This window comes from Salvelinus alpinus, chromosome 5 (genome assembly GCF_045679555.1).
Source record: "Salvelinus alpinus chromosome 5, SLU_Salpinus.1, whole genome shotgun sequence".
Classification (NCBI taxonomy): Eukaryota; Metazoa; Chordata; class Actinopteri; order Salmoniformes; family Salmonidae; genus Salvelinus; species Salvelinus alpinus.
The window spans coordinates 9,629,384-9,642,905 of NC_092090.1; the positions used below are offsets into that span (position 1 = coordinate 9,629,384).

Consider the following 13,522-nt stretch of genomic DNA (forward strand, 5'->3'; position numbering starts at 1 on the left):
GTCCCCAAGAACACAGTGGCCTCCATCATTTTTAAATAGAAGAAGTGTGGAACCACCAAGATTCTTCCTAAAGATGGCCGACAGGGGAGAATGGCCTTGGTCAGGGAGGTGACCAAGAACCCGATGGTCACTCTGACAGCACTCCATAGTTCCTCTGTGGAGATGGGAGAACCTTCCAGAAGGACAACCATCTCTTCAGTACTCCACCAATCAGGCCTTTATTGTAGAGTGGCCAGATGAAGCCACTCCTCAGTAAATGGCACATGACAGCCCACTTGAAGTTTGCCAAAAGGCACCTAAAGGATTCTCAGACCATCTGAAACAAGATTCTCTGGTCTGATCCAACCAAGATTTAACTATTTTACCTGAATGCCAAGTGGAAACCTGGCACCATCCCTACAATGAAGCATGGTGGTGGCAGCATCATGCTGTGGGGAGGTTTTTCAGTGGCAGGGACTGGGAGACTAGTCAGGATAGAGGCAAAGATGAACGGAGCAAAGTACAGAGAGATCCTTGATGAAAACCTGCTCCAGAGTGCTCAGGACCTCAGACTGGGGCAAAGGTTCACCTTCCAACAGGACAATGACCCTAAGGACATAGCCAAGACAACACAGAAGTGGCTTCCGGACAAGTCTCAGAATGTGCTTGAGTGGCCCAGCCAGAGCTCGGACTTGAACCCAATCGAACATCTCTGGAGAGACCTGAAAATAGCTGTGCAGCGACGCTCCCCATCCAACCTGACAGAGCTTGAGCGGATCTGCAGAGAAGAATGGGAGAAACTCCCCAAGTACAGATGTGCCAAGCATGTAGTGTCATACCCATGAAGTCTCGAGGCTGTAATCTCTGCCAAAGGAGCTTCAACAAAGTACTGAGTAAAGGGTCTGAATACTTATGTAAATGTGATATTTCAGATTTTTTTTTAAATGTGCAAAGATTTCCAAAAACCTGTTTTTGCTTTGTCGTTATGGGGTGTTGAGTGTAGATTGATGAGGGGGGGGGGGAAAACAATTGAATCCATTTTAGAATAAGGCTGTAATGTAACAACATTTCGAAAAAGTCAAGAGGTCTGAATACTTTCCGAGTGCACTGTATGAGGTCTGTTATTCAGTTGGTGGATTATATTCAAAACAAACAGCTGTCAACACAAAGGACTATGTCACTTTTGAATATAATTGGTACTTAAAATAATACATTGAAATTATACATGCCTGCATTTGTACAAATTAAAGATATCATATTTTTTTTCACTGCAATATTGAACTCTTTTCTAGGGAGCTTCCTCTGGTAAAAAGTACAAATTTGTGATGATGGCTCACGGCAAGTATGAGAAGGTTGCCGTCGGTGATGATGATTACAACGAGCACACAAACGGGAAATCAAGTAAGATTCACTTACATCTCATATTTACTTTTTTTTTTTTTAAATGGCAGCTGTGGATGTGTAGTTGTTGGCTTTGTGTAAAAACAATCCCATTCATCTGTTAGTCATGTTTCCACATGTCTGTCTAGGAGAGAGAGAGGTCTGTTGGTAATGTATCATTATGTCTGTCCAGGAGGGAGAGGTCTGTTAGTAATGTATCATTATGTCTGTCCAGGAGGGAGAGAGGTCTGTTAGTAATGTATCATTATGTCTGTCCAGGAGGGAGAGAGGTCTGTTAGTAATGTATCATTATGTCTGTCCAGGAGGGAGAGAGGTCTGTTAGTAATGTATCATTATGTCTGTCCAGGAGAGAGAGAGAGGTCTGTTAGTAATGTATCATCATCTCATAATGTATCAGTATGTCTGTCCAGGAGAGAGAGAGTCTGTTAGTAATGTATCAATATGTCTGTCCAGGAGAGAGAGAGAGGTCTGTTAGTAATGTATCATCATCTCATAATGTATCATTATGTCTGTCCAGGAGAGAGAGGTCTGTTAGTAATGTATCATTATGTCTGTCCAGGAGAGAGAGGTCTGTTAGGCCATTCCACACCATATCTGTCCAGGACGGAGAGGTCTGTTAGTTGCAATTCTATGGTATTTACTAGTTCCTTAGCAGTCACGCCTTGGCATGCAACCAAGTGATTGTGATTCTCTTCTACCATATGACAGTACTTAGACTAGCAGTACTAGATCTTAGACTAGCAGTACTAGATCTTAGACTAGTAGTACTAGATCTTAGACTACCAGAATTAGATCTTAGACTAGCAGAACTAGATCTTAGACTAGCAGAACTAGATCTTAAACTACCAGTACTAGATCTTAGACTACCAGTATTAGATCTTAGACTACCAGTACTAGATCTTAGACTAGTAGTACTAGATCTTAGACTACCAGTACTAGATCTTAGACTAGCAGTACTAGATCTTAAACTAGCAGTACTAGATCTTAGACTAGCAGTACTAGATCTTAGACTGCCATTACTAGATCTTAGACTAGCAGTACTAGATCTTAGACTAGCAGTACTAGATCTTAGACTAGCAGTACTAGATCTTAGACTACCAGTACTAGATCTTAGACTACCAGTACTAGATCTTAGACTAGCAGTACTAGATCTTAGACTACCAGTACTAGATCTTAGACTAGCAGTACTAGATCTTAGACTACCAGTACTAGATCTTAGACTAGCAGTACTAGATCTTAAACTACCAGTACTAGATCTTAGACTAGCAGTACTAGATCTTAGACTGCCATTACTAGATCTTAGACTAGCAGTACTAGATCTTAGAATACCAGTACTAGATATTAGACTAGCAGTACTAGATCTTAGACTAGCAGAACTAGATCTTAGACTAGCAGTACTAGATCGTAGACTAGCAGTACTAGATCTTAGAATACCAGTACTAGATATTAGACTAGCAGTACTAGATCTTAGACTAGCAGTACTAGATCTTAGACTACCAGTACTAGATCTTAGACTAGCAGTACTAGATCTTAAACTAGCAGTACTAGATCTTAGACTACCGGTACTAGATCTTAAACTAGCAGTACTAGATCTCAAACTACCAGTACTAGATCTTAAACTACCGGTCATCTCTCAATCAACTAGGAACTAATGTGTCACAAACCACATCAATAATGGTACATGACTAAATAAAAACAACAGGAAACTGATACAACAGCTTAGAGTTTACTTCAATGTAAACATGTAGACAATAAGCAATGATTTAGTTCATCACACGATAAGCAACAGCATTCTATACTGGACACGTCTATACAAAATAATGTCCTGTATATACAATCAATACAGGTTTTTCCTTCTTCAGTTTTGAACCCGGCGCCACATTCATTTTTATTACTGCACACTTTTGAGTCGAGCCAATTCTATATCAACAAGTCTAAAGCAGCAGTGTGGTTATGGTTGGCTCACGGGGATACACCCCTGTTAGTTATCAATGAGAAAGGATTTCATTAAACAAAGACCTGAGAAGCATCAGATAGCTAGAACAAAAATAGACATCTTAAATTAAAAAAATTGCGCCACAAATTCTCAAAAGTTCCTTACAGAAGAATAAACCTTTAAAGCTTAAGAAAATAAAAAATCATGCTCATTCGATCTATTCCAGCAACAAAATTATCAAAAGATTATTTTAAAACACCAACTGTGTCTTTATCATTTAACAAATTAACTTTCAGTGTCACTTATCCACTTAACTTCCTATATCACGAAGACCCTTCTGTAGTTTATTACACGTCTTCCTGTATCACGAAGACCCTTCTGTAGTTTATTACACGTCTTCCTGTATCACGAAGACCCTTCTATAGTTTATTACACGTCTTCCTGTATCACGAAGACCCTTCTGTAGTTTATTACACGTCTTCCTGTATCACGAAGACCCTTCTGTAGTTTATTACATGTCTTCCTGTATCACGAAGACCCTTCTGTAGTTTATTACACGTCTTCCTGTATCACGAAGACCATTCTGTAGTTTATTGCCTGAGGCACCTTTATCTTACATTCCTTCATTCTTATCCATTCTGCACCATTGAAGACATTCATCATAAAGCAATCCATGTCCTATCATTATGTCCCAATGAGGACCCATGTCCTATCATCATGTCCTATAAGGATCCATGTCCTATCATCATGTCCCATAAGGATCCATGTCCTATCATCATGTCCCAATGAGGATCCATGTCCTATCATCATGTCCCATAAGGATCCATGTCCTATCATCATATCCCAATGAGGACCCATGTCCTATCATCATGTCCCATAAGGATACATGTCCTATCATCATGTCCCAATGAGGATCCATGTCCTATCATCATGTCCCATAAGGATCCATGTCCTATCATCATGTCCCAATGAGGATCCATGTCCTATCATCATGTCCCAATGAGGATCCATGTCCTATCATCATGTCCCATAAGGATCCATGTCCTATCATCATGTCCCAATGAGGACCCATGTCCTATCATCATGTTCCATAAGGATACATGTCCTATCATCATGTCCCATAAGGAACCATGGCCTATCATCATGTCCCAATGAGGACCCATGTCCTATCATCATGTTCCATAAGGATACATGTCCTATCATCATGTCCCATAAAGAACCATGTCCTATCATATGTCCCATAAGGATATATGTCCTATCATCATGTCCCATAAGGAACCAAGTCCTATCATCATGTCCCAATGAGGACCCATGTCCTATCATCATGTCCCAATGAGGATCCATGTCCTATCATCATGTCCCATAAGGATCCATGTCCATCTCGTTTCTCTCTGCCCTTTCTTCTGCTCAGAGAATCTCCAACGTATCTAAAAACTGTCTCCCTCCTCCTACTGGACATTTGACATAACATTAATACATTCCATTTGCTATTTAAATATATTTTCAACGAATCTGCAAACTGAAAGTGCTTTTCAAACCAACTGTTTTGTTGTTGTCATTTCCAGTAGGGCCTACGTATTCTTCTGCTGCCTTCTATTTAAGCCACACCTTCTCTTCCTGTATGTCCATCTTCTGCAGCTGTGCCCCTTCCATATCTCCACTATAGAGTTATAAACACTGGAGGGAAAACTTCATATCTTTTCCATTGACTTTAAAAACGTTGCATGCAGTCACAGTTTATGGTGTTAAGTTCAAAGTTAGAGTTTTCCCTCTAGTCTGGTGTATATACCCCTATTAGCTAGGCTCCACCTCTAACTAGGCTCCACCTCTAGCTAGCCTCCACCTCTAACTAGGCTCCACCTCTAGCTAGCCTCCAAATCTAGCTCCACTTCTAGCTAGGCCCTGCCTCTAACTAGTCTCCACCTCTAGCTAGGCCCCGCCTCTAATTAGGCCCCACCTCTAGCTAGGCTCCACCTCTAGCTCCGCCTCTAGCTAGGCCCTGCCTCTAACTAGTCTCCACCTCTAGCTAGGCCCCACCTCTAATTAGGCCCCACCTCTAGCTAGGCTCCACCTCTAGCTCCGCCTCTAGCTAGGCCCTGCCTCTAACTAGTCTCCACCTCTAGCTAGGCCCCGCCTCTAGCTAGGCTCCACCTCTCTCACAGCTACACTGCTCTGTCATCCAATGCCCTTCCGCCGCATCAATCCAGGAATGTACAAGCCCTATTTATTACACACTGACATCAGACACTCTACTCCTGACCTCACCCAGGGTGAACACTCCAAGACTAAGACACTAGCAATGCTTTAAAAAATACAGCATCTTTCTATGGAGCAAGAAAGATGTAACGAAAACCATCTGCATGCATCCAATATCATTGTCCTATGAGCTCATGATCATAGTTAAAATCATAGTTTAAACACCATATTGAAATAAATATCCTGACATAGCCTACTGCGCTGCAGCCCTTGATCGGAAGCTTATTTAACATACAAACCTCTAGCTATATGATAACTGAAATTAATCTATTGAGGTTTATTCATCTACTTAATGAGAAGATTGAGAAGTAATATTCTGGTGTGAGTTCCCGAAGTCAGACATCAGTTGTTCTTGAGGAACCGAATCCCCTGGCAGTTTTATTAAAGTCCTTCCCTTCCCCGTCCTGATTTTTGCGGTTAATCAGCCCCCTCTGGAACACAGCTGACATCTTCACCAGCGGCTTCTCTGCAGCCTCTCTTATCTTTCTGGCATCAAAGCGCGGACTGTAGAGGAGGAGCGGCAGGCGATTGGCAAAAGAGGGGACAACCTCCGTCTCATTCTCTTTCTGCTGATTGGCTTTCCGTGTCTTATTGGTCTGGTCTTTCTTCTTGTCGGAACCATTAGGATCTTTGCTAGCTTTGATCTGCTGCATGATAGCTTCCTTGGTAGAGAACATCTGGAAGAGCATGGCGTCCCACATCTTCATTGCTCTGGGCGCCTCTGTCTCCTTCAGCACTTCTTTGCCCTTCTCAGAGTGGTCTTTGACCTTTGCTGAAGAAGCTTGACTAGATATGGCCTGGTCAGTGTTCTTACTGTAGGTGGCGCCATCCCTGCTGACAGATTCAGGCTCTGGCTCTGGGAACTGAGGTTCCTCTGGTTCAACGACCATGTGTTTTTTGAGGCGCGACCAGCCACTGAACATGGTCTTCAAACGTTTAGGTTTCATTGCATTCAGTGCAGCGTTAGCAGGGCTAGGTTTAGCGGTTGGAGCTTTGGGCTTGTCTACCTTGTCTACATTGTCAACAGTCGAAGATGCAGTTGATATCGTAGGCTTCGTACAGGGTGTCTCTTGACGTCTGGCTGCTTTCCCCTGTGCACCTGATGCACTGGCTTCCACATCTTTCATTGTGTCTGTCTCTGTCTGTCCAGTCTTTGGCTGAGATGACGATGACATTCCTCTGTTTGTGGACGGGGCTTTTACAGAGGCTGAGGCCTGAGGCAGAGAGGCAGGAGTGGAAGAGTCAATCACTTTGGTAACGGCAGGTAGTTTTATCACAGTGTCTACGGCAGCGGTTGGGGTTGGGGACGATATACGTTCTATAGCAGGCTTTGTGGAAGTGGTGTTAGTCGATTTAGGCTCTGGTGTCGGTTTTAGGGAGGCAATAGCTTCAATGGCATGCTTCGTCAAGGCTTTAGCTTCAGTAGAAGGGTTTAACCAGGGTCTAGTGGGACTAAAGCAGCTTCTTGATGCCATAAGCTTTGCAGCAGGTCTAGCTTCAACAGTAGGGCTGAAGCAGGATCTACTTTCTGTAGTAGGATTTGTGGAAGGTTGTACATTTATGGTAGGCTGGTTAGCTGGTTTAGGTTCTGGTGCAGGTTTTGTGAAGTCTCTAGTTTCCGTATTATACTGTGTAAAGGGTTTAGCTTCAATAAAAGGGCTTAAGGTGGTTTCTCTTTCTATAGGCTTTGGGGAAGGTGGTACATTTATGGTAGGCTTGTTAGCTGGTTTAGGCTCTCGGGATGATTTAGCAAAGACTCTAGTTTCCATATTGTGCTGTACAAGGGGTTTAGCTTCAACAGTGGGGCTGAAGCAGTAGGGTCTAGTTTCTGTAGTAGGTGTTGTCGAAGGTTGTACATTTACGGTAGGCTTGTTTGCTGGTTTAGGCTCTCGGGATGATTTAGCAAAGACTCTAGTTTCCATATTGTGCTGTACAAGGGGTTTAGCTTCAACAGTGGGGCTGAAGCAGTAGGGTCTAGTTTCTGTAGTAGGTGTTGTCGAAGGTTGTACATTTACGGTAGGCATGTTAGCTGCACGGTTAGGTTCTGTAACAGCTTTAGGTTCCATAGGTGTTGTTGACCATGGTCTGTTATGTCTACATGGCGATGTAGAGGGTAGGACGTTTATGGTAGGTTTGGTAGGAAGCACTGAGACCGGTTTTGGGGAGGCGCTAGCTTCTATGACGGGCTTCATAAAGGGTTTAGCTTCTGCAACAGATTTTGTAAAGGGTTTAGTTTCTAAAGCAGGGGTTGAGGGAGGTATGGCCTCTATTATGGGAGGTGTGGGAGGTTGTACAATTATTATAGGCCTGTTAGTAAGTGGGACCGGTTTTGGAGAGGAACTATTGTTGTAAACAGGCTTTGTAAAATGCTTAGCTTGTAAAGCAGGGCTTATTGGGGATCTAATTTCTGTGGATGGCTGTGCACTTATGATAGTTGAGTTAGTACGTGTAGGCTCTAGGGATGGTTTCAGCCAAGCTCCATTTGCTACAATAGGGTTTGTAAATTGTTTACCTTCGTTCGTAGAGCTGGCTGAGAATCTTGTTTCAGTAGTGGACTTGGTGGAAGGTTTTTCATCAATGGTAGATTTTGTAGATTGCCTGCATTCAATTGCTTTGTGGGAGTTGGTTTCTACAAAATGCTTCCTGGTATGGTTTGCATGGTACTGCATGGTACTGTGCAGAATATTTTCTGGAGTAGACTTCCCAGGTAGTACAGGTTCTATTAAAAGCTCGTTGGGGAGTTGGGCTACTATGCTAGGTGGGCTGGGAAGTTGGGCTACTATGCTAGGTGGGCTGGGAAGTTGGGCTACTATGCTAGGTGGGCTGGGAAGTTGGGCTACTATGATAGGTGGGCTGGGAAGTTGGGCTTCTATGCCATGCGTGCTAGAGAGTTGGGCTACTATGCTAGGTGGGCTGGGAAGTTGGGCTTCTATGCCATGCGTGCTAGAGAGTTGGGCTACTATGCTAGGTGGGCTGGGAAGTTGGGCTTCTATGCCATGCGTGCTAGAGAGTTGCGCTACTATGCTAGGTGGGCTGGGAAGTTGGGCTACTATGCTAGGCGGGCTGGGAAGTTGGGCTACTATGCCATGCGTGCTAGAGAGTTGGGCTACTATGCTAGGTGGGCTGGGAAGTTGTGCTACTATGATAGGTGGGCTGGGAAGTTGTGCTATTTTGGTAGGTGGGCTAGGAAGTTTAGTTCCAGTGGTAGGTGTGCATGAATGTTGGTTTTCTATAGTAGGTTTGGTGGGGTCTTGGGTTCCTGTTTCAATGGTAGGTGTTTCAATGGTAGGTGTTTCAGTGGTAGGTGTATGAGAGAGTTGACTTCTTATGGTTGGCACACTAGGCTTGCCTGGTAGTTTGGTGTCTATGGTAGGCTTGCCTGGTAGTTTGGTGTCTATGGTATGCTTGCCTGGTAGTATAGTTGCTGTGGTAGGTTGGGTGGGGAGTTGGCTTCCTATATCAGGGTTGTTGGGGACTTGGGCTCCTATGACAGGTTTTCTGGGTAGTTTAGCGTCTGTGCTAATATTAGCCTTGACAGAAAGATGCACGACTGTGGAATCTGCCTCTGACTTTCCACTGTGTTGGGGAATATTTGCTACAGTTGTATTTTGTGAAACTTCAGCATTTTGAATGCTGAAAGGAAACAGCGACTTTGACACAAGATTCCCACCTATCGGGAATGAAGGAGTTTCATTTAGCTGAAATGGAGCTGGTCTGGTTGTGTGTACCACACCTGCTTTATGTGCCGGTCTTGGAACCTCCGAATGAGAGGCCTTTGGTGTGGGGACTTCACCGGTGGCTGGTGGAAGAGTTAGCTGTCCGAGGGACAATAGAAGTTCAGGTTTTGTTATGTCCACAATAGGTGTTATATCAGGTTGTATTGCATAAGCAGGTGCTTCAGATTTGTTAACATCTGAAGTATTGGGTTTAGATATGGCTGCCTTATCTGTTGGTGTCTGAGAACAGCCAGTTGCTGCTAAAGGGGTTGAAAATGAAGGTGCTGGAACAGTAGAATGCTGCCCTTGCAAGGTAGGTTTCTGTTGTTCTCTGTTGGGTGTGTTTGATCCTATGGGGGATGTTTCAGGTTTAGAGATTAAAGGAGGACGAGGCCCAGTTGGTAATCCATTAGTCTGTGCTGTGGATGGTGATGGTGCTGATTCATTAGCTTTAGGTCCAGAAGGACCATAGTATGTCCGGATGCCACCATAGGCAACATACTCAGCCGGAGTCAGTCCGTAATATGTTGACCGTGCTTTAGGTTTTTTGGATGTAGGGGTCTTTTGATGCTCTATCAATGGTGCTAGAACTTTCCGTAAGCCAATTATAGGAGAGTCTGGGTATCTAGGGGTCAATGGAGATTGAGGTGATGAAATCATTGACGTTAGCACAGTGTTTGGAGGTGCTTGTGGTGCTGAGATCATTGGCACAGTGGGTCCGTTTGGTGGTGCTTGTGGAGCTGAAATCGTTGGCGCTTTGTATCCATTTGAAGCTGTCTTTGGTATCCTTTTGGGGGACAATGGGATCTGTTGCTTTTGATACTCAGGTGGGGTTCCATATTCAGTTGTTTCATCCATCTTATCTTTTGGCATATGAGGTGCTGTAAACTTTACTTTTGGCTTGGAAACTGCAATGTCATGTGCAGCAATGTTTGATGCTATAATCTCATTGGGAGTTCTCTCAGCCATAGATCCTTCAGTGGTGGTTGTACTTCCACTAGTCTGGTTTCTATTTCTATCACCACTGGTTGGACCTTGTGAATGTTCCACTGAGCCGGCACTGGCAGATCCAGCTGATTTTGGTGGTTCATTGGCTGTTGAGTGAGTTTGGGCTGCACTAGTAACAGGCATTGATGGGGGAGATTTGACTGTGCTGTTAACTGGCATTGATGGGGGAGATTTGACTCTGCTGGCAACAGGAATTGCTAGGGGAGTTTGGGCTGTACTGGTAACAGTCATCGCCGGGGGAGATTTAACTCTACTCGCAACAGGAATGGGTGACTTGTGTCTCTGTGTGTTTATGACTGAGGCATGTACATCTTGATAGGAGCTGAATGCAGAAGATATCTTAGCCATAGACCGTTCCATGTTGGTTGTTATTCCATTAGTCTGAGTTGTACTTCTATCAACACTGGTCAGACCTTGTAAATGTTTGTCAGAGTTAGATCCTATTGGTTTTGGTGCTTCTGCTGTAGCTGAGGGAGTATTGCTTGTAGTGGTAATATGCATTGAAGGAGGAGATTTGACTCTACTGTTAACAGGTATTGCTGAGGGTGTTTGGGCTGTACTGGTTATATGTATTGCTGAGGGAGATTTGACTCTACTGTTAACAGTTATTGCTGAGGGAGATTTGACTCTACTGTTAACAGTTATTGCTGAGGGAGATTTGACTCTACTGTTAACAGTTATCGCTGAGGGTGTTTGGGCTGTACTGGTTATTGCCATTGGTGACTTGAATCTCTGTGTGACGTGTACATCCTGACAGGAGCTGAACATAGAAGATAAATTAGCCATAGATCCTCCCATGGTAGTTGTAGTTGTAATTCCATTATTTGGGAATATGTCTGTATCTGAACGAGATCCAATCGGTTTCAGTTGTTTGGTTGCTGCTGAGAGAGTGCTGGTGACAGTCATCGGTGACTTGTATTCCTCTGTGTTTACGACCGAGGCATGCACATCCCGAGAGGAGAAGAAGACTGGACTTGCAGCGAACAAGAGTGGATTGGCTTTCGATATCTCAAAAACAGGTGTCAGTCTTCCCATTGTGGGATGGTGTGACGGTGTTTTTGATCTTCCAGAAGGGGTCTTTGCCACAGCAACTTTATATGGGATTGCCGGCTCACTTTGGTGACAAGTCATTGGTGATTTCTCCCTGTGTATAGTGGATAACGATGCTCCTTGATACAATATATTCACTCCTGTTATGTCTGGAAGTGCAGGCTTGGAGATCTCGTAAAACGTTGCCTTGGATGTGTAAATCATTGTTGGTGGGATGACGTCAGACTGTTTGACTTTACGGGAATCAGCTTGATTTATTTGTGTGCTGAACGTCTTAGAAGCCACTTTGCTCATAATGTGATCTTCAGAACCAAGGTTATTAGTGACCGAAGCTGGTGTTTGCTTTGGAGCCTCATCCTTTGGCCTTCTGGGTGTCGTCACTTCATGGGTTGAGGTCAGAGGTCGTGTGTGAAGGGTCGGAGCTGACACCAGTATTGGAGCAGGAGGTGGGACTGGAACTTGGACATGAGCCAGTAAAAGACCCGGACCCAGGCTCGGACCACTAGGTACTGGTGGGGAAAGAGTCATAACATGAGTTGATATCTTAGGGGAACATGGAGTTGGGGGAGTTGACTGTGGTACACTGGGGACTGGGTCTGGAGCTACTGTAGCCGTGGCCAACGACCCATACGAATTCAGTGCTACAGATGAATACCAGTCATACAGATGAACTGCAGGGCCTTGTGAGAACTCAGGTACGGGTGAGAGTGGGGGTGGCGAGGATGGCATCATGCTTTCTGTGTCATCATCTTCAAACATAAATGACGAGCACTCAAAGAGGGGTGCCACCTGGTTCTCTGATGTCTGGATGGGAGCGGTGTAGTCCAGTGGGGGGAAGACCCCTGTCTGGCCGTAAGGACTGCTACCATATGGCCCACTGGGGGGGGAAAGGAACGGAGAGGGGGGGTGTTGATCATACAGAGGCCTAATGGGGAAACTGAAGTCCGGTGACCGGGGCGGAGTCGAGTGTGTGTCGCTGTGTTCGAGGTCCGAAGCTTCGTGTACGGGGGACAGACAGGAGCGGAAGGGGATGGGGGTCTGAGAAGGTCGGGCCTTCTTCTTGGCACTCTTCTTGATGAGTTTCTGCAGCCGGGCATTGGCCTTGTCTGGTTTGGGCAGCAGGGGAGGGGGAGGTTGGGAGGGGTCGGGAAGGTCCGGCTGGAGTCCATTGCTGTAACTGACTGCCATCAGCGGTTCATTTCAACCCCCCTGAAAAGACAAAACAAAGATAAAACATCAAGCGGCAAGAATTAAATGACAAAATTATATTTTATTTGACAGAAATCTACCAAAACTTTAACTTTATTTTTTGTGAGCCTCTATTAAGACTAAATTCATTACAAACTGAAAACATTTGACCCAAACAGAAGATGCCATGTTCTAGTGTGTTACTGTAATGAATATAAATGAATCATTGACATCCCTCTTCTCTTCCTGGTTTGTTTTTCAGCTGGACAATGACTTGAGGAATTGTGAAGAACAGACGTTGGACTGTGATTACTTCGACGATCACTTCACATCATATTTATCATTCATTCCATTTAGCCGACATATTCCTCTTAAAGACAACATTTAGGTCAACATTTCTGAAGCATATGCAGTATGTTATGTGTACTAGTGGATTTTCTCTATAGCAACACACTGCCAACCTGTTATAAAATTATTCACAAACGGTCAAAAATATACAATTATGCAAAAATATTCATGTTTGTACTCGTTTATTTTGGACAATCTTATCCATGATGTCTTTTAGTGAATAATGTGTTTTAATTTACTATTTTGTTAACTTTAATAAAAAATAAAAAAAATAAAGTAAATGAATGAGGTAAATGTGCCATTGTGTGATATACCGTATTAACAATATTAAAGTCCTATTTCTGTGGTTCTATCATTCTCTATGTTGTTTCGTTAGTAGGTGAGGTCACGGTATACTGATCCTGTGGTCTGTGCATGTTGTTTCAGTAATGTGGGCCAGCCCTCACAGCTGTCCTGCTCTTTATTTAACCACCACTAATGGCTCTGTGAAAACTGCTTTAGATAGATGTGGCATCCCATGACAACCGGCTCGTTAACTGGTTTTTAAAATATATTCTTAAAGGGCTTCGGTATCCTGGAGGTACTGCGTAACTTTATAAAACCTCAATAGTTGAAATAGACAATAAAAGTCCCTTTGTGT

At 43.9% G+C, this 13,522-nt stretch overlaps 2 protein-coding genes across 5 annotated transcripts in view; one reads left to right on the forward strand and one right to left on the reverse strand.

The window, feature by feature from the left end:
* LOC139575518 (caldesmon, smooth muscle-like) overlaps positions 1-13,234 on the forward strand; it is a 65,738-nt gene extending 52,504 nt beyond the window's left edge. For all 4 annotated transcript variants that reach the window (XM_071400527.1, XM_071400528.1, XM_071400529.1 and 1 more), the window contains 2 exons: positions 1,272-1,380; positions 12,797-13,234. In XM_071400527.1, coding sequence (XP_071256628.1) covers positions 1,272-1,380; positions 12,797-12,807 — 120 coding nt within the window. In that variant the 3' untranslated portion in view covers positions 12,808-13,234. The remainder of the gene's footprint in view (positions 1-1,271; positions 1,381-12,796) is intronic.
* On the reverse strand, positions 5,776-10,279 carry LOC139575517 (mucin-2-like). Its single transcript, XM_071400526.1, is given in 2 exon segments — positions 5,776-10,085; positions 10,088-10,279. Coding segments are annotated over 2 exon segments (4,233 nt in total). The 5' UTR covers positions 10,143-10,279; the 3' UTR covers positions 5,776-5,907.
* Positions 13,235-13,522: the final 288 nt, after the last annotated feature.